At 42.9% G+C, this 25,369-nt stretch overlaps 1 protein-coding gene across 2 annotated transcripts in view; it reads right to left on the bottom strand.

The window, feature by feature from the left end:
* ACSS3 (acyl-CoA synthetase short chain family member 3) overlaps positions 1-25,369 on the bottom strand; it is a 1,235,137-nt gene that overhangs the window by 50,115 nt on the left and 1,159,653 nt on the right. For both annotated transcript variants that reach the window (XM_086919605.1, XM_086919608.1), the window contains one exon: positions 5,482-5,657. In XM_086919605.1, coding sequence (XP_086775731.1) covers positions 5,482-5,657 — 176 coding nt within the window. The remainder of the gene's footprint in view (positions 1-5,481; positions 5,658-25,369) is intronic.

Genomic DNA, 25,369 nt, shown 5'->3' with positions numbered 1-25,369 from the left:
TTCCTACCCGCCCAGGAACTTTTACCTCAAGGAACCCCCTTGGCTGAAGGATACACTATTGTCAGTTGGAATATAGGTGGAATCGCTAGCAAGATTGATGAGTTAGGATGGAAGGAGTTTATTTGGTCACACGATATAGTGTGTTTGCACTTAAGATGATACCGGCGGACTCCCCATTAGTGGATGGCAAGGAAGTGCCAGTCCTGCTCTATGCAAACAATGCCGTGCTTTTATCTAGAACACCGGTAGGCCTCCAGAGGGTAATTGATGGGTTTGCCGCTTTTATCAATAAGAGGAGGTTGTTGATTAACAAAACCAAAGCTTTTACAATGGTATGCGGCCCAAAATATAAATGCCTGAAACCCTTCTTTATCGAAGGTAACAAAGTACAAAATGTGGACAACTTTTGTTATTTGGGTACTTCCTTTTCTTCGGATGGGAAATGGAATCATAAAACGTCCCAGGTTCGGGCAAAATCGAGGAAGAGCACATACAGTGATTTTAAATTTGCAACTTATTTGGGGGACCGTTGTATTAAAGACATGATTGAGATCTATAAAGATAGATGTACATAGGTTGCACTTTATCGGGCTGGGCTTTGGGGATACCAACCATGTCATGAATTACAAGTGGAAGAGAATTCTTTTTTAAAGAAGCTTTTATGTCTCCCGGTCTCAGCCTCCTCTGATCTTATTCACTGTGAGGTCGGTCTTAACTATTTGATGGACTTAATAGCCATGAGACCGCTTAAGTTATGGAGATCGTTATGGTTAAAAGAGGAGACTTTTTTTACCAAGTCTATTATAAACGATTGTTTACGCTTGGATAATTACTTAAAGATACCTTGGCTCAATTATTTAGCTAAATCTTATGGGGACATTTTTGATCGAACTATTTTGGGAATGCACAACGAAACGTCGGCTCTGTCAAAAGAGGAGCTAAAGAGCACTTTCCTGTCCCATAAGAATGAACGTAGGAGTGAAATAGCAAGAAAGCAAATCACGTACCAGCTTTACCATCTGTATATAGATGCAGTGGGCTTCCAAGCCTATCTTTCGTTTGTCACGAGACCTTTACATCGTTATGTATTAACTAGAATGAGGCTGGGTCTTGTGCATCATCTGGTTGCGTTCCCTGCAATGAAGCAGCACCCCGTTTCCTTTTGTCCCTGTGATGGGATTACAAAACAGAGCGCCCTGCATTTCTTACTTTTATGTGACCTGTTTCTGTCTTTAAGAATTGTTTATCTTAAACCATTGTTTAAAAAGTACGAAGCCAACACTATTGATGCTGCTATGACCCTACTTTTTGCACTTAAAGAACCTGAGATCTGTTTTTATACTGCTACATTTATTTAAGGTGCAATTAAGGCTAGAAAGAGTATACTGTTATACTTTGCACTTCTCAAGCCTACGTGATCCAGTCCTTTGTTACCATAATTACGTAATGCAGCTATGAGTCTATTGTTTACATCAGGATTTATGCCGTAATATATGCACTTTACACTGCACTTGGACACGGTGGACATCTACATCCAAATTATGTAAGGCTGCTATATGTTTACTGTTTACATTAAGAGAACTGACGCAAATGTACGATGTTTAAAAGGAAATTAGTATTTGTACCTCATTTTAACATGAACGCCGATTTTTATTAACCGTTTTTTTAACTTGTCATGTGTGCTTTTATGGTTGTATGTCCCAACTGAATAAAACTTATTTTGAATTGAATTGACTGCCCTTTAGGTTTGTAAAGACAGCCATTAGCCAAACACATATTGTCTTCTCATCAGCATCTATTGCAGTATACCGCAGTATACATGGCAGAATATATAACTAAATATCTTAACACTCAGAACTTTAACACCACTTACACTATTTAAACCTCATAATCTATATTTCTGCCACATTAAGTCAAACGTTCACCCACTTTCTCTCTGTCTGTTTCGATCACCACACTCGACTGTACGCCACTCTATTCTATTGCACTCCACTCTATGCTATTACACTGTACGCCACTCCACTCTACCCCCACTCCGCTGTATGCTATAACATTCTATGGCCCTCCACGCTATGCTACTCCACTCTATTCTATTCCATTGTACATAACTCTACTACACAACATTACACAATATACTATTCCACTCTAATCTCACTTGGAAGTTTTGTAAACCTCTCAGTGCAACCTTACATGCAACTAATAAAGCTGCAAGTCCTATTATTCTTAGTTTTACGACAAATACTTCCTCTTTTCTGGTGTGCAGAAATTAAACTAATTCTTTAACCTCAATCATTTTTTGATCATATCTCCAATGCAGTGATGGTTTTTAAAGTGTATGTGGTAAATTTTAAAGCAATTCTTAGTTGGCCTAAAAGGTATCCTGTTTCAATATTATTATATCAAGTAGGCTTGGAAAATTACCTTGGGTATCTGAAAATCGTGTTTCAAAGAATCCGTTTTGCATTTGTCCGGATAAAGTGTTCAAATACAAGACAAGAGCGTCCACCTTCAGGCCTGAGGCTGCGTTCAAAGGGACTGAATGCCTGTGGAGAATGGGTTGAAATGTTCCTGCAAACCAATACTGCTGCAAACAGCCAAAGTTTGAAGACCAGGTTCAATGTGGAGGTTTCAGACATCTACAGAGGATGTGTTGTAGGACCTGGCCAAAGGCCAGACTCTGGGGCCACCCCTCCACTGTGGATACCAAAAGACCATGCAGCCGCCCATGTTCCGGTCAATGCCTGTGACCCAGCCATCTATCTATAGCCAAAACCTGTGCACAATGGGGGTTTGGTTGCGTGCAGAGTGTGGGGTGCAGGCCTGACCAGGGGCTGGGCTGACCGGCCCACTTCTGCTGTGTATGTATATGTATGTAAATATATTATTTATAAAGAGCGACCATCACTCCAAAGGAGTATCTCGGCACTATGCAGAAAGAGATTGAGGATGCTGCTATCCTAACTATGAGTAAATTGAATAAAGAGAGAATCCGTAACTCCGAAGATCCAGGATTTCAGGGACTTTCTGAAGGACGTTTCTGAGTGAATGAACCGGAGATGGCAAGGGAAAGTATTTATGCTTTTACATCAGGGACAGCTACTTATCTCCCTCCCTTTGCTTTATATTTAAACAGTGTGGGCTTTAAAAGATTAGCTGAAGAAGACCTCAGAGGGCATGAGGTGACATGGGGAGTGAATCGGGCTATTAAGTATTTATGTCCTGATGCCCTAAACGCTCTAAAAGTAATAAGGAGTATATTAAAAAGTACTCTTTTATGGATAGGCAGCCAGTGTAGTGATTTTAAGGTGGCTGAGGCTGAAGAGCGATGCGGATATTTGAGGCACCAGTCGGGCTGCTGCATGTTGAACAGTCTGGAGTTTTTTTTTAATTGCCTTGTTGGCACCCGCATATAGGCTATTGCAATAGTCCAATCTGGAAGTGACTAAGGCTGCTGTAACACTTTTTCTTACAGTGACAGGGAGAAAATCAAAGAACTTTTTTAGAGATTTAATCAACTGTAAACACTTCCCAGCCACTGATATCGCTTGTGGACAAAAGGATAAATCTGTGTCAAATTTCACCCCCAGATTGCGAACTACGTCTACTGTGTTGGGTGGGGGAAAGAGGGTGGGCGAAAAAGGGTGTCTGCCAGGCCAAAAGGCGACTAGGGGTGAAGGTATACATTTTGCCAAGGAGCATGATTTCCGTTTTTTGGTGTATGGTGGGGGTCAGCCTCTCGAGGTGGGTGGGTCACAAGGTATAGCTGAAGACCAGGCTCTGAGTTTAACCCTTGCTGTTTACAGGATTGACAAACTATTGATATTCTTTTGCAATTCCCTTGGTCCACAGGTCCATGTGATCCCATCAAAGAAGCACCAGGGAAACCATGCAATAATATGAGGTTTTGTTTTCGAACTGCAAAGATTTTCAGTTCCAAAAATTGACAAAGAAATAGAAGTTACAGAAACAAATTGCATTTGACATAGTAAGGGTGTCTCGTAGAAGAGCCTTTGTGTTTATGATCTGTTTTGTGTAGATTCAGATGCAAGTCTGTGACAAAAAAAATGACTGAGCCATTTCCACTCATTCCTGTGATAGATGCTTAATGATTTAAAGGCTTTATTGCAAAAGAGATTCATCAACTTTCCAAAGGTTTCTTTAATATAGGAAGATAAAGCCTTAACAGTAACTGTCCTTACATCATACCCTCCACAATGCACAATCATTGCATCTGGTTGTTCTCATATGGTAACACTAATGAAATATTTTCACTGGTGAAATTATCTACAAATCCTTCACAGAGCAAGGGGCACACTTTGTATGAGAAAAGGCCCCACTTTTTTTGCGTCACCTTATTTTTGCATGACTGAGTTTAGTTGCTTTGGAACTTTGTGCAGTTTACCACTGCGGTGTTTCCTCTTTAAATTGTGTGCTGTGCAATGGAACTCCTAATTTTCCCTATTTAACCGTCTCTATAGGTCTCTTGTAAATAGGGTTTTAAGTGTGCCTATGCCAAGGAATGTTAAAGGTTATATGAAAGCTGCAGTGTGAATTTACATCTCCCCCCAGTATGACAAAAATGTACTTCCTATGGTTGACTCTGAATGTAAACTACCTTGGAGTATCTGAGATGGCTAATGTATTTATTATCCTGGTCTATGGCCACCCAAGATACTTTGCAGCAACTGGAAATAAGGGTCTGGCATCCTGCATCCTCATGGTGTGCCTCAGACGGAATATCATTAACATCATTACAGATGAGTTTTGAGTTTCATGATGGCTAAAAAAATGAAATTACGCAACGAGAGCACAGCAAGTCTCAATTATCTTTGACCAAAAAGTTGTTCGCAGCATCAATTAATGTGTTGAAGATTTATACCTTCTTCCCAAGGTAAATCTATTTAACACTGTTGTTGTGGGGAAGGGTTCACCTTCACTTTTAATGCCATGTGCTTGCCACCTTAGCTGATGGGCAATCGCACCCTCTTACCCTTTATTGATAGTGCTTTAAAAGTCATGCTATCACAATAAAGATCTGTTAGGAACAATGTTTCCTCAGTCACATCTGATAAAACAGTTCACTTCAAGAACAGAGTAGAAGAAGATCAACAAAAATCTGATAGATGTAGTGATAATGTCAAAACTATTAAAATAGATGAAGATTTCACCTCAGTAGATTTAGAAATATATGTAAAAAGGAAACAAATAGAAACATAGCAAAAAAGCATAGCACGAGCTGATTAACAGATTCAAGACATATATGAGAGTCTTGGAAGTCAATGTCTACAAACCTAATTATTGATATAGTCGTTATTGTGATCATAATTATCAGTATATTTATCAATGCCAATAGTTAAGTATTCATTTCATCATATGGGATAAAATGAAATCGTATCGCACAGTACGTGCGCTATAACAAATACCGAATAACATAACATAACACATTTCAATTGTCACTTGAGGGGTGATACTAGAGCTTACCTTATAAGGTTTGCCATTCACAAGAGCACTGAGAGTAGAACGGGGTATCTTGCCAGAACGGGTTTTTGGTAACTGCTTCACGAACACTGCTCTTCTGAATGCTGCCACCGGACCAATATGTTCTCTGACAAGTGTAACAATTTCTTCAGTGAGTATTTCCTCTCCTTTATTCACACCTGTAAATATTATCAAACAGTGTATTATGTTTTTTGAGTACTCAGCAATTATTGAGATACTTCGGGGCATATTTACAACCGGGTGTGCGTCTTGTTTGCGCTGGCAACATGATATGCGCATGACACAAAACTTAAGTGAGATTTATGAAACCATGAAAGGCCACTTTGCATGGCCAACAGTGGCTCCATAAAACTGGAGTACAGCAACACAGCACAAATCACTGTGTTACCTTACTTTGCCATGGGAAGCCGTTCCATTGGCATTGTGTGGATGTTCCCTCACAACTAAGAACACAATAGGAACCTTGGGTCTATATAATTGGAAGAATGCTAATTTAGTGTCCCTAATAAAGGACGGTTTCCCTCACCTACTTGAAGGTGGCATGCTTCATCATAGGGTAACCTCCTCGCACTATGAACCTAGTCATAGTGCGGGCTACAACTCACTCTCTGAGAGGGAGGAGCTCAGGGATGTTTTGTTTGTCTGAAAGAGATATACTAAATACCTTAAGTGAAATGGGTATGATGAAGGACTCTAAATAAGAATAAATATGAGTTAAAACACAACTGGTTATATTCGGGCGTCCCCAGACCAGTATTAAAATGAGACTATAACAGGAGTGGATTAAACCTGTGATAAAGTGCAATATAGGTCATAGGGTGACATGTTTCAGCCTTAGTACCCTCATAAGAGGTGTGGCGGCCTTCTTCAGGACCTTGTGAGTGTTACTACAAGATGTGTGTACGAAAAATGCGAAAACACAAGAAAATTGTTGAATACAGAACCAGTGGTTGGAGTGGTACACCACTCAGTCAAGAATCCACTGGTCAGAATTGCCTGAGAGAGACAATATGTTTCAAATATCAAACATACATTATGTGTGGTAAAACATAGTATTCATTCCAAATGATTCTAGTTCACAGCAAGTTCCTGGAACCAATGATAGTTAGCACTACCTTCAGGTTGATCAATATAACAAATAAGGCTAAGCGTAATTAATTGAGATGTGCCAGCTTACCTGCAAAAGTCAGGCCACCTACCCGAATTTTAACTGAAGATGCCATTGAGTCCTACAAATTTAAGAGGACAAGTGCAAATCAAAAACCTGGGCGGCAAACAACTAATTTTCAAACCATATATCATTAAGTCTGTTTCATGCTCTAAATAACAGATACTCTGGGACAGTAGTAGAGCCTGAACTAATCGATGTTAACAAAGAAAGCGATATCCTAAGTTAGTTGGTTCCGGTGGTGGGGTACCAAATGTCATATGTAAAAATATGCAACAAGTGTTTTAAGTGTGGAATATTTATTTGTTAACTGTTGTGGCCTTTGACATATAGCAATGTAGCATTTATATCATAAGAGCTGTTTGTCTCATGAGCTCACAACCAAGAAGAGGGAAGCTAGAAACAGGGTATATAGCGCCCTTGGCTGATGCCCATTTTCAACTGTACATAAAAGTTAAATACTTCAAAAGCATTCTATCCAGCGTCTGCGTAGTGAGGCTCGGTGAACCCAACCGTGGTACACTGATGGATGGTAAGTTACAGCCCCGGTGCTTGGATTAAGTCCTGCCTATGGACATGGACTTTAAAACCCCAAATTACTTGTCAGTTCGGGTGATACAGGAGGATGGGTTACGCGCCCCCATTTCATGTAGCCAGCAGGGAACAGGACCTCTATGAAGCCCCCATCTCTCCCACATACCTGATTAACTCTATTGCGCCACAGAAGGTGGTGACTCATGGCACAGAGCCGTAACAATTATATTGTTTTCCAGAGCAGCATGTAGAGTGCGTCCCATAACAACCTGAATTCATGTCCCAGTAGTTTAAAATGTGGCGATGACGACACGCAAGGTCAAGACCTGAATAATGGAACACAAGAGCACCATTAGGTGCAATAAACAAGCTATGAAACAGATTGTACACTTCTCAGAAAAGGGTCATCAAGTCAACGATCTAACATGGACTGTCCTAGACAAGCCCAACATTCCTCAGTCTATCCCGAATGTTACCCAGGCAGTGGCAAACGAGGTCTTAACGATGTCATCCCCTGGGCTTCACTGTTCCAGACATAAGCCAGCTTATTGTCTCCTCGAACACGTAAGACCTTTGGCAGGTACTTGCCGTTCATTAAAGCATCATGAAAGTAAGATAGCTCCTTACAAAATATGTAGACATACTGCGAAGCGTTGCCTCTGTTCCGATTATTTATCTTTCACAGTTTAGATCTATCTTGCTGTCATACCCTTTTTATTGAGAAAACTATTGGTTTTCCTCACTGACGGGTGTTTTTGATAACTCAAATGTATACACGATGGACTAATGTTTTTTAAAAATAACTAGAACTCCATTATTTTGCAATTACTTTCTAGCTCTCTATCAAGTTATATAAATGATAAGAGTGATGAGAGCCTCTCTAACTTTCTTTAACATCCACAACTAGGTGTTCATCCAAAAACTAAAATTCCATCAATTTGTACTTCTTATTCCAAGGTACACATTTTACCAGGAAGAGATGGGCGGGGCTTGTTATGGGACGCCCTGTATTTGCTACTCCGGAAAACAATATAATTAGTTTGGCCATATGCCGCGAGTCACCACCTTCCACGTCGCAGTCTGTGCCACCTGACATTGAGTTAATGTATGAATATATGTATGTATTTTACACTTATAAAGCGGGCTGTAACCCTACGGACATCCTGGCGCCGAGAAACAGTAAAAAAAAAGGTATAAAGCAGCTGAGGAGACTAAACCGGTCGGCTGGTTACACTCTGGGAAAGTCTTAACTTTCTTTCGGAACAATAGCAGATCCTTTATTTGCCTCAATTCCGGGGGTGGGGGGGACTATTCCATAAGCGGGTAGCTGCTACACCGAACTCTCGTCCCCCCCATTGTAGATCTCTTGATCCTCAGCATGATTGCCAAATTATCTGCCGACAAATGCAGGCTACATGCATGTACGTACTATCCAAACCTAGCCTGAAGCGGTTTGGGTCCAAGTTTGTGAAGGGCTTTACAGGCAATACACAAGGATTTGAACCGCATCCTTTGTCTCACCGGGAGCCAATGCAGCTCAGCTAAAGCCTGAGATGTAGAAGCAGTTATGTGGGAGCGATGGGGGATTCATAAAGGTGTTGCTTCCCACTGGCTACATAGCATGCTGGCGTGTAACCTGCCCACCTGTGTCACATTCAGTGATAAATAATTTGGGGCTTTAAAGTCGTCTCTATAGGCAGGGCTGCATTCAAGCACCAAGGCTATAACTCACCATGCATAAGTGTACCGCGGTCGGGTCCTTCGGGCCCGACTACACAGACACCGGATAGACTGTCTTTCGCTTTACTTTACAGTTGAGGCGCTATATACCGCGTTTCCTACTTCCCTCTTCTTGGCTGTGAGCCCGAGACAAACCGCTTTTAAGATATAAATGCTACACCGCTACATGTCAAAGCCCACAACAGTTAACAAGGCATTATTCCACACCTACAGCAGATGATGCATATTTTTACTTATGACATTTGGTACGCCACCATCAGAACCAACTCACTTTGGTTATTGCTTGCTTTGTTAACATTCATCAGTTCAGGCTCTACTACCATCCCAGAGTATATCTCTACACTCTGTGCTTTTGAACATGAAACACACTTCATGATATATGGTTTGCAAATTAGTCTTTTGTCTCTTGAGTTTTTGATTTGCACTTGCCTCTTAAATTTGTAGAACTAGATGCCACCTTTCGTTTTGGGCCAAGGTAAAGTTGGGGGAGGTTTCCTGACTTTTGCAGGTAAGCTGGTACATGTCAATTAATTATGCTTAGCCTTGCTTGATATATTGGTTCCCCGAAAGCAACGCTAAGTCCAGGAACTTGTTGTGAACTAGAGTCTATTGAAATGAATGCTAGGTTTTAACACACATATGTATGTTTGATATTTGAAACATGTTGTGTCTTTCAAACAATTCCGACCAGTGTATTACTGACCGAGTGGTGTACCACTTCAACTACTGGTTCTGTATTCAACAATTTTAGTTTGTTTTCACGTTTGTGTTACACACATCTTGTAGTAACACTCATGAGGTCCCGAAGAAGGCCTCCACACCTCCTATGAGAATATCAAGGCTGAAACATGTTGACTTATGACCTACACTGCACTCTATGACAAGGTTAATCCCTTCCTGTCGTAGTCTGAATTTAATCCTGGTCTAGGGATGCCTGAATAAAACCAATTTTATACCCCTGAACTAGTTTTAGCTCACATACCTCTTTCAGACTAACAAAACATCCATGATCTCCTCCCTCTCAGACTATGACTAGTGGGAGGAGTTTACCCTATGATGAAGCATGCCCCTTTCGGGTGGGTGTGGGAAACAGTCCTTTAAAAGGGACACTCGATTAGCATTCTTCCAATTCTATCTACCAAGGGTTTCTTTTGTGTTCTTTCTTGTTATATCAGGAGATAGTCCCTGCTGGTCTTTAAACCTCCTCTGGTCCTTTTTGTGTGTTGTTCCCACGCAACTCCCATGGATTTCAATGCATTCCCAGATTTACCACAATTGTTAAGCCTCGGAATGTGCCAAAAAGATAAAACTTCCCAAAAGAGGCGTAACAAGGAGAAATACCTTTATCTCTATTTCTCCTTGTTACTTTCTTTTTCATGTATGGTAGTAGACGTAAACCCCTGCCCTCAGTGCCCTAACCGTGGTAATATATGAAGCATTAGTAATGATTTCTGATCATGATCAAACACGGATCATGCATGTCTGCAATGACCAAAACCTGTGTCACATTGTGCCGGCTGTTTAGACAGGGAGGGGTGCACAACGCACAACACTCACAGTGGTGAAGGGCTACCGCCCTCATCGGGAATTGAGTATCATGAGCCATAGTGGCAGCAGCATACAGTTTTTAGAGTGAGCAATCATGTAATATGGCCAGGCCTCTAAGACTTTTGTAATGGGAGTGGGACCTATTGGATAAGTCAGACGTTCCACTACTGTGCTCGGTTAAACCTTGGCCTACATCAGGGAAGATGTGGAGACAGCGCATGCATGTGTGAATGCACCACAATCATATATGCGTGAGCCTGTGAGATCTATAGCACATGGAGACAGATTGTGGCAGCACACAGAGAGCTACCTGTGTGTTTGTGTGCAGTGCTACCGATGCATAGGTGCCTGTGAGAGATACACAGCAGGAGGGTCTCTAGGTTCCCTGTTGCAAGGGCCTCTTGGAGGAACATGAGGAGCACCCAAGACAGATTGGTGGATTGCTGCTTTCGTGATAGCTGGGTAGGACCCACACACACTGATTGAAGGAAGAGCTAGATTCTTCAGTACACTTCAGTGGGCTCACTGTTGAAAGGAGCCTGTACACATCACAGTAGGGAGATGGAGCTAATAAGAGAGTCATATAGAGTACGGCAGGAATCCTTTCTAACCTTTTGATACACATATCCCAAAGACTGACATCTAAATGTGATCCTTTAGTCACTCCCATAGCCTGTGTTTGGGGCTATTAAGTTTGGAGACACTCCTGCAGTTCTAGGCGGTTCTTTGGAAGAAGAGCGCAATATGGAAATGGACACTTCAAAGTGGGCAAGCCTCAGAACTCAAATATCAAAGACAAGACACTAAAACACATTTATATATACAAATGGATTATGAATAGGTGAACTTGTGACTCCCAAATTGTCAAACTGAACTCATACATCAACGTGGGGAAGCTCTGCATGAGTTCTGCTGGTTGTGACCAGGACTGGGGATTGAGGTTCTGCCAGTCTCTCATACTGGGGGAGGTGACATCACCAAGGAGAATCAAAAGCACTCACCTAGCGCACCAGGTTCTGCCTGACCCAAGACTAGAGTACCCTGTGAGGAGAAGATTGCCTTGAGGGGGCATCCCTGTTGAGTAGATCCCAGGAGCTAAATGTACGATTTTGGGCCATCCGGTCAACAGAACCAATCATGCTTTCTACCCATGTGCATTGAACATTTTTAAGAAGACAGGAGACATTCTTCCAATAGTGAAATCCTCTTATTAGATACCAGGAACAGCCCCAGGAGCTCACCAAGTTCCTCTGCAACCGTGTCATGGTCTCGCGCTCAACTGCTCACCCCAACATTTCCTTACGAGAGTTCAGAGCACTAGCTGCATCATAACATGGCAACAGTCTCCAGGTGACCTTACAAATACCAGAATATAACATATCTCCCTTTCTTTAACAAAACAAACATTTCTAATAACTATAAATAAAATACATTTGCATTACCTCAATGAATCCTGATCCAATTTACATACACAAGAAATCCTTGTGCCACACTGTGTTTTGTCTCAATCTCTCGCTCAACCTTTTCTCACACATGATTTGTCCATGACACTTATTCTGTTCATTATGATCTTCCATCCTTCTCTTCCATTCACACACTTCCACATCAGAACATTTCACCACTCTTCTAGCCTTCCACCACTTGCCGTCCGCCAACAACAACCGATTGCACAGTACTTCAATACCCTTCTTTGCTCTGACAATTTGGAAGACCCCTTCATCACCACAAAACCTGAACACACTCTCACCAACATGTCCTCTATGAATCTCTTCTTCTTTTTAATCACCTTGTCAATATGCCTCTGTATATACTGAAATTGGTAATTCCCCACTTTCTCACATAACACTTCCTCCTGATTCTTTTTGCTCCTGTACCTCACCATCCATGCAGGACTAACCACAGTACCAGGTACTCTTCCTTTCAACAAACAAGGGTGTCTCCCCCGTCATGGTGTCCTGTAATTCCATGGTAGTCCTGAGAGTCCGCAACATTTCTTTTACCTGTTTCTACCAACAGATGTTATCAGATACGGCTAATGCACACTTTCTCCCAACACTAGGTTGAAGCGCTCAATGAAACCAGTGTGTGATATCCTAGGTATACTCCCTATATTGCTTACCTACTGGGTCTTTGGTGGGTCTCTATGGTTCTTGTATTATTACAGTTGTCTTTCTAGTTGTTAATTACACATCTATGATTCGAATGTACATATGTCATAGTATGCTCATGAAAGCTTGGAGACTCTAAGTCAGTTGGTATGGTTAACTCCAGCTGGTGGATGAGAGCTTCTTAGAGAATAAACTTAAGAAATCTTCATCTGTTTCCTGCCTATTTACTTGGATTTCACACTGGCGTAGTCAGCAGTCTGGGAGGATCTCAACACGTATTGAAGTTGCACATAACTTCAATCCTGAAGCTTACTTCAATCCTGAATTTCCATATAACTTCCACTCTGAAGCTGAATAACTTCCAACCTGAAGCTGTATATCTCTTCGAGCTGAGGATTGGTGAGCTCTGTGTAGTGTACTTTATAGACTTTCGTGCTTCTGTTGTCTATTTTGTCTTGAAGCTAACATACTGACTTTAATGAAAGAAATTTTGGACTTGGAAACCAGCTACACTCAATCCTTAGTAATTTTTTACTCGTTTACATGACAAGTAGTCGAAGTTATTTCCTTTTACATGGAAGTAGTTTGGAGCCGATTTTTAAAAGGGGATTTTTGAACACTGAATTTGAGCGTGAGCGTACTTCATTATTGTGTATTGATGTCCTTTGTACTGAAATTGCCTAGACTCTCATCGTGAAGTTACATGTTAAAAATCATTGCATGTACTTTCTCTTTGGGATTAAGTTTGGCAACGGACATTAACGGCACTGCTTATGTGCTCGAGCATTTGTTTCATTTCAATACCTGCTGGTTTCTGTAACGATATTCCCATGGTAACCTGTTCTCAGTGCGTCTGTGTATTCGCATGGATTGTATTGACGTCTTAACGCAACGCAAGACGTCTTCACGCAACGCAAGCAACGTCATCTTCACGTAACACACGCAACGTAAACCGCCATCTTGAGGGTATTCTGCGTGCATTGCTCCCCTCCTAGGGTTCTACTTAGATCCCAATTCTACACCTTCTATTCTCTTGAGGGAGAAATTGAACGTTGTAGACAAATTGAATGAAGGAAAATATGTACAAGATCTCATGAGTGATTTTCCTGAAGTGTTTAAGTAAGGTCTTGGTTGTTTGAAGGGTTACCAGCACAAAATTAAATTGAAAAATGATTCAGTTTGTGTTCACTGCAAAGTTAGAAATGTTCCTTTGTCGGTTAGATCTGATATGCAAAAGGAGATTGAAAAAATAAAATGTGGGGGCATAATCGCAGAAGTTGAAGGAAAGGAATGGTTGTCTCCGGTGGTGGCCGCAAGGAAATCTAACGGCGATTTGCGCTCATGCATTGACTTGCGCCAATTAAATAAGAATGTTGTAGTGGACAGGTATCCTTTACCTAATATAAATGAGTTAGTGAGTTTATTAGGTGGTACAAAAGTTTTCAGCACGTTGGATTTAACCTCGGCGTACCATCAGATTGAACTAGAGGAGTCATCAAGAGATCTTACGGCGTTTATTACGCCGTTTGGGCCATTTAGATTTATATGCATGCCATTTGGACTAATTTCAGCATCTTCAGCATTCCAACGAGCAATGGAAAATGTTTTAAAATATATAAAGGGTGTATGCATCTATCAAGATGACATATTGATATATGCGAACAGTGATGAGGATCATGATTTGATATTCAGGTCTGTTCTGTCCAAACTATGTGAACATGATTGAACTGTGAAAGTTGAGAAATGTAAGCTTCGCTCCATTGCCTTGGACTACCTTGGTCATCACATATGTGATAAAGGGATTAAACCAAAACAAGAGTTTAATCAACTCCATACTTAACATGAGTTTTCCGTCAAACAAGGAGGAGTTAATGACACAAGTCAAGCATTGGATGCAGAGCAACTGCTTGAAATTGAATGGGGACAAAAGCGAAGTAATGTTGCTAGGGTCAGACTCAAACCTATGTCGCCGGAGTGGTGGCCAGACAGTCTGGTAAACTGCCCATCCCCAGTAAACAAGGTAAAAGACCTGGCTATGACTCTGGACAACAAACTTTCTTTTGATGCTCAATCTAGCAAACTGGCCTCATCAGACTGGTACATACTGCAAATGATAAGGAAGCTCTTGCCTTATATCCCGTTTGACGCCCGGAAAACGGTGGTAACTGCCCTGGCCTTGTCGAGGCTAGATTATGGGAATGCCTTGTATGCCGGAGTCCAGGCCCAAATTCTAGCAAAACTTCAACGCTTACAAAATGCAGCAGCAAAGCTGGTGTTAGACGTTCCTAAACATGAGCCAATCGCCCACAGACTAAAGTCTCTTCACTGGCTTCCTATCACCCAAAGAGTGAAGTTTAAATCGGTCTGTCTGGCCTATAAGGCGCTTCACGGATCTGGCTCTCAGTTTCTGAAAACCCAAATTGTACGAGCCTCCCAGGACTCTTAGAACGAGTCAAGCCAAACTGCTTCAGGTTCCTAAACACAGATTGGCCAAATGGGGAGGAAGAAGCATCCTATTGCAAACAGCCAAGACCTGGAACCTCCTCCCAATCTCCATCAAAAACAGTCCATCGCTGCTCTCCTTCAGGAAGGAAGTGAAGACATGGCTTTTTACTGCCAGCTAGATCTAGCCTTGTTGGATCCCGAGTCTCCTGAATCTACCCAGCGCCAAGACGCCCAAGGGCATTCGCGCGCTCTATAAAATTACAAATCAACATGTACCGTGTTGGCAAAATTATGCAAAAATTTGGCATAATATTCTGCCCACCCCAGGAATGAACTGAGTTGCTCTTTGTCCTAAATTATGTTTCAGCTCAACCCTACTGAATGTTAAAGTATGTCCTAAATATACAACTTCAGTCTGACCAAACATACATTTTCCCAATCCTATCGTAACATTAGCTTTCTCTAACCCTGTTAGCCCTTTATTCAGTAGTTCATTGTGTTCAATCATGTCTTTAGCCCACACTAAGACATTGTCTTGAAATACTAGCACATTCTTCATGCCCCCAATATACTCTGCATTACTCTCTGAAATACCACAGATGCGGATGACAGACCAAATGGCATGCAGACAAATTGAAAAGCACCCTCATGTGTAATAAATCAAGTTAAATATTTCGACTTCTCATGTTGTTTAACCTGGTGGTAAGCATTAGGCAGATCCAGAGTGGTAAAATATCTACCCCTAGAAAGTCCCAACAGCATCTCATTAATTCGGAAAGGGGATGGTGATCCACCCATACTCATTTATTAAGATCTATCAAGTCCACACACATGCGGATACTGCCATTGAGTTTCACCACGATAACGATGGGACTAAGCCATTCAGAAGCTTCAATTGGCTCAATGAAACCCTTATCACATAACCTTTGTAATTCCTTCTTGAGAGCATCCCTCATTGTTAATGGTACATTTCGACTTTATGTACTGTTGGCTTAGCATCATGTTTAAATATAATTCTGAGATGAATTCTTTTAAACAAGATAACTTCCGACAAAATATTCACCATTTCTTAAATTGGTTTGTCAATAATTGTGAAAGGCAAACATTAATCCGCCCAAAACTGTACTTGAATACCATTCACTATAACATAAAATTTCGGCGGATGACTGATATTGTGCATGAATGATGATTCATGCCATCATTAACCATTAATACTTCTATTTCTTCCTCTTCAGAACGTCTGATTTCCCTGTCTGAGAATCCATATCCATGGTTCTTATTAAATTCATAGAGTTTTTTCTCTTCTGAACTCACTCATTTTACACATTCTTGCAAAGTGTCCCATTTTGTTGTACTTAAAACATTTGCATGCCACCGTTGGACCATTTCTTGCTCCAGCTGTATGCCTCTCACTACCACACCTAAGACACAGTTTTCTTTTAAACAAGTATTGTTTTGCTTTGATATCTCCAGTGCGCTCCCCATTACGAGTCTGATTCGTAACTGCTCCAATTTCATACACTTTTTCTGTGTCTAAATTGTGTTTAGTTGCACCTCCCTCCAATTCCTTCTCCTATCTTGAAGTATTATTCATGTGTTTGGCCACTTGTGGGGCCCTTTAAGTCAAGTAATTTTTCTTGGATCTTGAGATTGGTCAATCTGTTAATCATCTGATCACTTATGATCTCATCTCAGAGATCCGTAAATTTGCATGTTACAGCTAATCTTCTTAATGTGGGGAAATATTGGGTGATTGACTCCCCGGATTCCTGCGTACGTGAAAATAATTTATGTCTCCCCAGTACAATACTAAATATTTTGCCCTAGTTCTCTTTCAGTGCTAATAAAGCATCTTCATACACATCTATTCATCACCAGATCCATCAGTTTCCATATTCACTGGTGTGGGAAATGTTTTTAATACTTTTACGCCCTCAAAACCCAAATAGTTTTTCAAAATGGCCAACTTCCTTTTTGCAACATATACATCACCCCCTAATTGCTTCAATATAGGTCAGAAATGACTCTTTCCAATCATCCCAATCCATTAGGGGTGATCCTTGTTCCTGTAAAAGAGGAATATTTTGCATAGTCATTCCTGGAGTCACTTTGGTAATACAAGTACCACCTCTTTCTGCAAAACTTTGCTTAAATATTCCCCACCGCCCAAATTCCACACTGTAAAGATGTCGATTGTGAGTACTTGCAGCAGTATCTTGAGACATTTTCAAAGAATGCCCGTTATAGTTTTTAAAAGCAGTCCTCCCCAAACTTTACTTGTGGGTACTTGTTAAATCCTGCACTGGTGGTGCCAGTATGAAGGAATCTGTCACGTGGGCACAGATATACTTCATTAGTCAGCCGGTATGTAGGATCAAGGGCGCAGGCTTCGCTGACACAAAGAAATCAACTGTGAAGCAGCAATTAGTCAGAATATGCTGTAGCAATGCCGCACTTCCTCAAAATGGCAGTACATTGATGTGATGGCATCACATCTCCACAATGCACCGGTGCTTCCATGTACCACGACAGCAGAAATCAGAAAGCACAATATGTTCTTCAAGTGGCGGTGTTGGGCCCAGCATCCACACTGGCGGGACTGGCATGGATTGAGGTACTGGAGTTAGAACGGACATAAGCTGTGGAATTGGGCTGAAATCCTCTGTGAGGTCAAGGCACAGACAGAGTCTAGCATGGATCCTCTTGGGTTAATCTGACTAGAGACCTCCTCAGATTCAAGGGGCACCCCAAAGGGTAACAGAAGACTGCCCCATGGCCTACTTAAAGGCGTCCACCTGTTTCTGTGTCACCAATGACATTGGGAATTAGGGACACATCAGGACGAGTTGGGCAATGGGTCCCTTGGTAGTAGTCGGTGACTAAGAGGCTCCTTGGGGTCCATGTGACTTCTTAGAATGAGAGTAGCAGGACATAGTAGAGTCGCTCTTCAACTATGTATGCTTCTTCTTTGACTTCAACATAACTGAAGATCTGGAGCTGGAGGGTACATCGTTGTGAAAATAACCTTGAGAGCAGCACGCGACTGCACTCTACACTTTGATCAACAACAGTTTTTCTTCACTTTCTTGCAATGTTCTGAGACATAGAGTTTGGTTTCATGTTCCCAAGTCACCCTTGTATTCTACCTGGAGCTGTCTTCGCAAGACTTGGAGACGTGAAAGGATCAGAGACATGGTGAGGGTCAGTCCCAGACGTTTGTGTCTGATAGTTATTACCAGGTCTGAAACCTGTTGTTTTAGCACAACATGTCCTTGCACACTATAGAAATGTGAAATACAGTAAGAAAAAGTAAGGGGAACAAGATCTGGATCCATGTCGGAAGGAACAAAATAAAAGGAACTGATGTCAGCGTGAAGAAGAGATAATATTATGTGGCTCTGGTTTAATTTCCGGGGTGGGATGGGGTCCACGTGGAGATGCACAACTCCATCTACTGGCAGGTGAGACACTAGCTGAGAACATTCTCTGGTCCAGTCTGGTACCTAGTTGTACTCACAAAGTAAGGAATCTGCAGATAGCAGTATCTATCAGAAGAAAACTTGCAGGACTCAGCATCATCACCTCTCACATCAACTGTTCTGAGTTTTGGGGATGCCAAAGTGCCTGGTCTCAGGATGGGCACACGTTAGAGAGCCTCCCTAGGTCGGAGGGATAAATCCAACATTATCAGCAGAGAAAAGTGCACAATTGCTCACTCAAGGCGACAGGACTATCTTTTTTACTGCCTCCGATCAGTAAGTAAACGCCTAAGTGGTGATTGGACTGAATGCAGACAGTGTGCTGCCTTGCGTTGCTCATTTTCCAAAAAGCTCTGATGGATACCCTGAGCTACCTGGGTAGGGACAATTCAAAAAGAGCAGTGTGAGGGTGGAGCCTACAAGGGGGTAAAGAACTTTGGCAGCATCTGTGGTGATCACCGTGCTGCCCGTTGTTCCTGGATAAAATTTAGCTGTTTGTCGCTGCGAGAACATGTGAAACTTAAAAGTACATGACCTGCCTTTTACTTACACAGCACTCTGCCCTTCGGGTCACTTACGGTCTACAGTATCAATCAAATAATCAGTCATTTGTAGAGCACACTACTCACCCGTGGGGGTCTCAAGTTGCTTAAGGAGGGAGGGCAGTGGGGGGGGGGGGGGGGGGGGGCGGGGAGCTGCTACTGCTCGAACAACCAGGTCTTGAGAAGTCTCCTGAAGGTCAGCAGGTCCTGGGTGTGCCGCAGGTGGATGGGTAGGGTGTTCCTTGGCATGGCAGCGAGGTGGGTAAAGGATCTGCTGCCAGTGATCATTCGGTGGATGCGTGGAATGGTGACGAGGGCGAGGTCAGCGGAGCGAAGCTGGCGGTTGGGAGTGTAGAAGGAGAGTAGTTTGTTGAGGTATGCTGGGCCAGTGTCATGGAGTGCTTCGTGAGCGTGGGTGAGGAGCTTGAAGGTGATCCTCTTGTTGACGGGGAACCAGTGCAGGTCCCTCAGGTGGGCAGTGATGTGGCAGTGGATGTCAAGGATGAGGAGTGGGGAGGCGTTCTGTATGCATTGGAGTCTCTTCTGGAGTTTGTCCATGATTCCAGCGTAGGGGGCGTTGCCGTAGTACAGCCTGCTGGTGACAAGTTCCTGGGTGACCGTCCTACTGGTTCCGGTGGGGATCCATCTGTAGATCTTGTGAAGCATGCATAGGGTGCTGAAGCAGGAGGAGGAGACGGCGTTGACTTGCTGGGTCATCAACAGTGATGAGTCTAGGATGAACCCCAAGTTGCATGTGTGATTGGTGGATGTAGGTGCAGCTCCCAGTGTGGCCGGCCACCAGGAGTCGTCCCAGGTGGAGGGGGTGGATCCCAGCTTGAGGACCTCCGTCTTGACTGAGTTCAGTTTCAGGCGACTGTTCTTCATCCATTCGGCGACAGCCTTCATTCCTTCTTGGAATTTGGTTTTGGCGGTGGCGGGGTCTTTGGTGAGGGAGAGGATCAGCTGGGTGTCGCTGGCGTATGAGATGATGTTGAGGTTGTGCGATTGGACGATGTTGGCGAGTGGTGTCATGTAGATATTGAAGAGGGTCGGGCTGAGCGATGTTGCCTGGGGTACGCTCAGATGACCTTGGTGGCTTTGGATTGGAATGGAGGGAGGAAGACTCTTTGGGTTCTATCAGTGAGGAAGGAGGTAATCCAGTCCTGGGCCTTGTCACGGATCCCTGCGGTGTGGAGGCGTGTGCGTAGGGTGTGGTGGCAGACGGTGTCGAAGGTGAGCGAGAGGGCTAGGAGGATGAGGGCCGCTGTATCGCCCTTGTCCAGCAGGATTCTGATGTTGTCAGTGGCGGCGATGAGGGCAGTTTTGGTGCTGTGGTGGCTGCAGAATCCGGACTGGGATGAGTCCAGGGAGATGTCCTCCTCGAGGAATTGAGTAAGTTGTCGGTAGACGTCTTCTCGATGACTTTCGGCAGGAATGGCAGCAGGGAGATGGGCCGGAAGTTCTTGAGGTCCTTTGGGTCGGCCTTGGGTTTCTTGAGTAGGGCATTGATCTCTGCGTGTTCCAGCTTTCCTGGAGCTTTCCTGGAAGGTGGCGGTCTCAAATGAGCTGTTGAGTATGTTTCAGAGTTGGGGGGCGATGATGGGGCTCGCTTTGTTGAAGATGTGGTGGGGGCAGGGGTCTGACGGTGCGCCGGAGTGTAAGGTATTCATGGTTTTGAGGGTGTCTTTGTTGTTGACGTATTTCTAGGAGGTCAGGAGGCCGGTGTCATCGGGGGCGATGAATCTGCGGTGTAGCTGGCTGTAGGGGGGGTCTGAGTGTTGAAGCTGTTGTGGATGTCTGTGATCTTGCGGTGGAGGAAGGTGGCTAGAGAGTCGCAGAGGTCTTGTGATGGCGGGGTGTCGTTGGGGCTGGCGAGTTCCTTCACGATGTTGAAGAGCTCTTTAATGCTGTGCGCATTGTTGTTGATGCGATCCTTTAAGGAGGTCCTTTTGGTGGTTTGAATGAGTTGGTGGTGCCTGCAGCAGGCATTCTTGAGGGCTGTGTGGTTGTCTGGTGTTTGCTCGAGGCGCCATTTCTTCTTGAGTCTTCGGTAGGGCTTCTTGGATGTCTAGAGGTCGGTGGTGAACCAGGTGGCCCTTCTGTCGGTGCATCTGTTTGAGGGTTACTTGATCGGGCGAGACTTAGGTGCAATAAAAGGGGAGGTCGAGGCTTGGCAAGTGGCTTTAAATGCGACGTTGAAGTGGAAATACTGCACACACAGGCCCTGCACTGGCAAGCCTGAGACAGGTTCGAGTGGCACTATCAGCGCTGCAAGCCCACTAGTAGCATTTACATTACAGGCTCTGGGAATATGGTATACCATTTTACCAGGGGACTTAGAGGTAAACTAAATATGCAAACCGGGAACACACCAATGTCAACATGTTTAGGGGAGAAGCACATGCACTATAGCACTGGTCAGCAGTGGTAAAGAGTTCAAAGTTCTAAGGCCAACAAACAAATACAGCATAAATGGGAGGCAAAAGGCAAACAGTTGGGGGAAAGACCACCGTAAGGATGACAGGTTCAACATGGTCCTAATCTGGATGATCCCCATTTCTTCCAAGAGGTATGGAACAAGAGCTAATTAATGGCACCTCAAAGCGTTATCTGGGGATGTAATTTCAATTTGGTTCGCAACAGAGTAAATGACAGATCTCAGCCCTTGGGGTGTCAGTCATCGGCTGCAGCTGGGAATGTTAACAAGATCATTTCTATGTATAATATGAATGACATCTGGTGAGATAGGAATTTAAAGTGTTATGAGGGAACATTTGTTTCAACCATGCAAAATTCACAGTGTAGGATTGACTTCTGGTTGATCTCTCCTGATGTATGCTCTTGCATTAGGTCAGTACAGCATATAGCGAGCACTATATGAGATGACTCATTTGTTAAATTGGAGCTTCAGATTCCAGGAACAAATAAAACACATGCTAGATGGTGGCTGCCTCCTGGGGGTCTACAATATGAGGTCTTCAGGGAGGAACTTAAGAAAGAAATTGTAGAATCATTCACATTCAACGAGGGCTCCTGGATAGCCCTGGAGTACTGTGGGAGGCCTCTAGGGTGGGCGCCAGGGCTACCCGTATAACCAAACAGCACAGAATATTGAAAACACTTTGACCACGTATGTCACGGTTGAAGGCTGCTCTCCAAGATCAGTAAACCAAATATATACACATTCATGCAACCACTGTGTTAGTAGAGATCTGTAACAAGTTCACAGAGTACAGCAAGAAGCAGACAGAGAGGTGAAGAATATGCAGAAAGATAGGCTAGCCAGAATGTCTGGGGAGGGCAAAAATTCAGTTACACCCTGGCTGCATTAATCAGGCACCCCTGGGACTCGAGTGCTACAGTCCAAATCTGGTGAAGAGATCAATCTGTGGTGTATCAAGAAGAAAATATATTAGAAGAATTTGTTAGCTTTTATTCTGACCTTTATGCCTGTAGGATGCACAATGTAAGCAAGAGTGTACGTGAATATATAGATGATACAGCATTGGTTTTGTTAGATAGTCTCCACTACCAATTTCCTGAACAGCCATTCATATTACATGAGTTGATGCAGACAATACCAAGCCTACCAGGGAGTAAAACTCCTGCTGGAAATGGAACCCTGAGTGAACACTATAAGGAATATGCATTTGATGGGGTGTAGATATGTAGTGATGTCTGCCCAGATCAATTTTCATCTGTGAAAGATCATTTCAACAAATATTTCCTGATAAAGGCATGACGAAAAATCTGAGAATGCATATTCTATCGTAAAAGCATGCAAAGTGTTCTAAATGAGCATACGAAAATGTGAACTAAATAAAAGAAATAAAATGATAAACTACAAATGAACATATTTACGAGTTGTGAAAAAATAAAACATTGTTAACATACAGAATTGTGTGATAATAACATGTAACTAGTTCAAATTTGAACTTTGTAACGTCTATTCAATACAACATGCAGTGGCGGCTGGTGACATTTGAAAGTGGTAGGGCGTAACGGTTCGTCACTGAAACATTGACACCTGAATTCATCCGTGTTTGTCACTTAATATTACTGACGCTCACTCACTACAGCTCGCTGTCCACACTAACCATGCTCTCCAACATTGCAGCCCACCGATGGAATACGAATGAATGCTCCTGCAGTCCGTAAAACGTAATTAACTAATTAATAAACTGCAGTCCGTGTAGCTTGTAAAATATGAGAAATAGAGAGGAATTAAAAGAAAGGGAAGATTAGACGGACCCACGAGTCTTAAACACTGAACGCGGATCAGAGCAAACTCATCTTGCAAACGAACGTGAGGCGACCGAAATATTAAAGACTCAACCCGGGCAAAGCTCCACCTCGTCGGTCTCCCCTCCAAAACTCGAGCCCGACCAGCCTCGGCTCCAGGTTCCCATTAGAACAATTCTGCCTTCACTTATCTAGCTAGCACTCTGCTCATCAAAGGCAAACTTGCTACCAATACTGAATACACGGCTCGCTCACAGTGGGGGCCAGGGGGGTGGGGATAAATAAAATAAAAAACTTACCTTGTCTTCACTTGACCGGGTCCGCACCATCTCTGCTCTGGGGTCCCGTTGGCGCCTAGACTAATTAGTAATGGCTGCCAACTTGCCGAGACACAGTAGTAGCCAATCCTGATGCTGCTCTCTTTAGAGGAGAGCTGCTCTCTAAAGAGAGTAGCATCAGGATTGGGCTGAGCATTAAAAAAACGTCGTTCGTTTTTTCAGCAATGGGGTACGTTGCATTAGGCAGGCAAACCCCTAATCAGTTGTTTTTTTTAAATCCACATAGTTTGCTAGTTAAAAAAGCCCTGCCGGGCAAACACCACATGCGCAGTGAGTGCGCACTGTGCCGGCACAGTCAGTCCAGCGCCACCCAGTGTCAGACAGTGCATACTGTCCATGTCCATGACACACACCACGGCCGCAGGGCAATAATTATCGGGCAATTTATTCGAGCGGCGCGTTAATTTATAAAACTTTTATTAACGCGCCGCTCGAATAAATTGCCTGATAATTATAGGTGGGGCAACGCCCATTCGCCCTAATGGTAAAACCGCCACTGACAACATGTATTGAGAGTGAAACGTTAATAATATGAGTTGATCAAAGAAAACAAACAAATAACGCTTTAAGACCTAACATTGAGATGTAGTACTTGAAAGAAATTATAACTACTAAAATGGAGAGAATCGAAATGCGTTCACGGAAATGTGTGCCTTATAAAAGAATAAACCAATAGTGATTCAGCTAAAGTTTCATGTACGCCTCAAATGCTTCTCTTACCCTGGTAAAATCACGCGAGGCAGTCACCTGAGCCCCATGACAACTTTCAGTGGAGTTTCATTTCTGTATTTGCTAATAAAGAACGTACTTCTCACTAAGGAGCATATTTGTTACAAATGTAACAGTATTGTTGCAAACCCAAGGAAAGGCGCTTGGGAACGGGCTGATTGTAAGCAAAGTAAAGCTCCACCTATGTTTGTGGAAATGACGAAATGGGAACACAAATTAACTTTATGAAATTTGCAAAAAGGATTACTTAATTCTCTCGGATTTGTGGGTTTCACTGATCTCCCCACCACAGCCCACTACGAGGGACCAATGAGAACCCCATGGACTGATGAAATGTATACGATAGGGGTTGTAAATCTGGAACATTTGAGGTATAATTGCCCCTCAGAGGAGGAAAGAAGGCTGCTGGTTATTATTTTCTTTCCTGCCTGGCATGCTGTTAAACAGACTTTTGATCCCTATTATCTATTCTATGGAATAGACTTTATGAACTGAACTATAACTCAGTGCGACCTCGAATCCAGTGCTTTGCAGGCTGGTAAAGTGTGCAGGGAAATAGCCTTTTGGCTGAGAGGCTAACTGACTCCAACTGTGGCATATGGTGCGGCAGATTAGACTTGAACAGATCTAAGGACGAACCTGAACTGCTCAGCTTTGCCTGGTTTGTATGATTAATAACGAAACCTCAAAATGTATCCGGTTTTTCTCCAGAGAGGTCTTTCCGGCTGTCTATTGATGTTCTGTTTAGTGCTGTGTAGCTACTTGTAATAATAATCTTGTTATTAAATCTAAATTGAAATGTATTTTCTTGACTTGTCCATGCAATACGAGGCTTTAGATAAATGTTTTCCATGAGTTATCGATTTTGTCTCCTTCTTTTGGTCGCATGTTTATCTGTGGCTGAGAAAGTGTTTAGATTTGGTTTGAGGTAACAATAATTTTATTACAGGTCCTCATAAAATAATTGTGCATGTCTTTTAGTATTCCAGTCCCTATC

Source organism: Lissotriton vulgaris, chromosome 1_1 (genome assembly GCF_964263255.1).
Source record: "Lissotriton vulgaris chromosome 1_1, aLisVul1.2, whole genome shotgun sequence".
NCBI classification, from domain to species: Eukaryota; Metazoa; Chordata; class Amphibia; order Caudata; family Salamandridae; genus Lissotriton; species Lissotriton vulgaris.
This window is presented reverse-complemented; position numbering and strand designations above follow the sequence as displayed.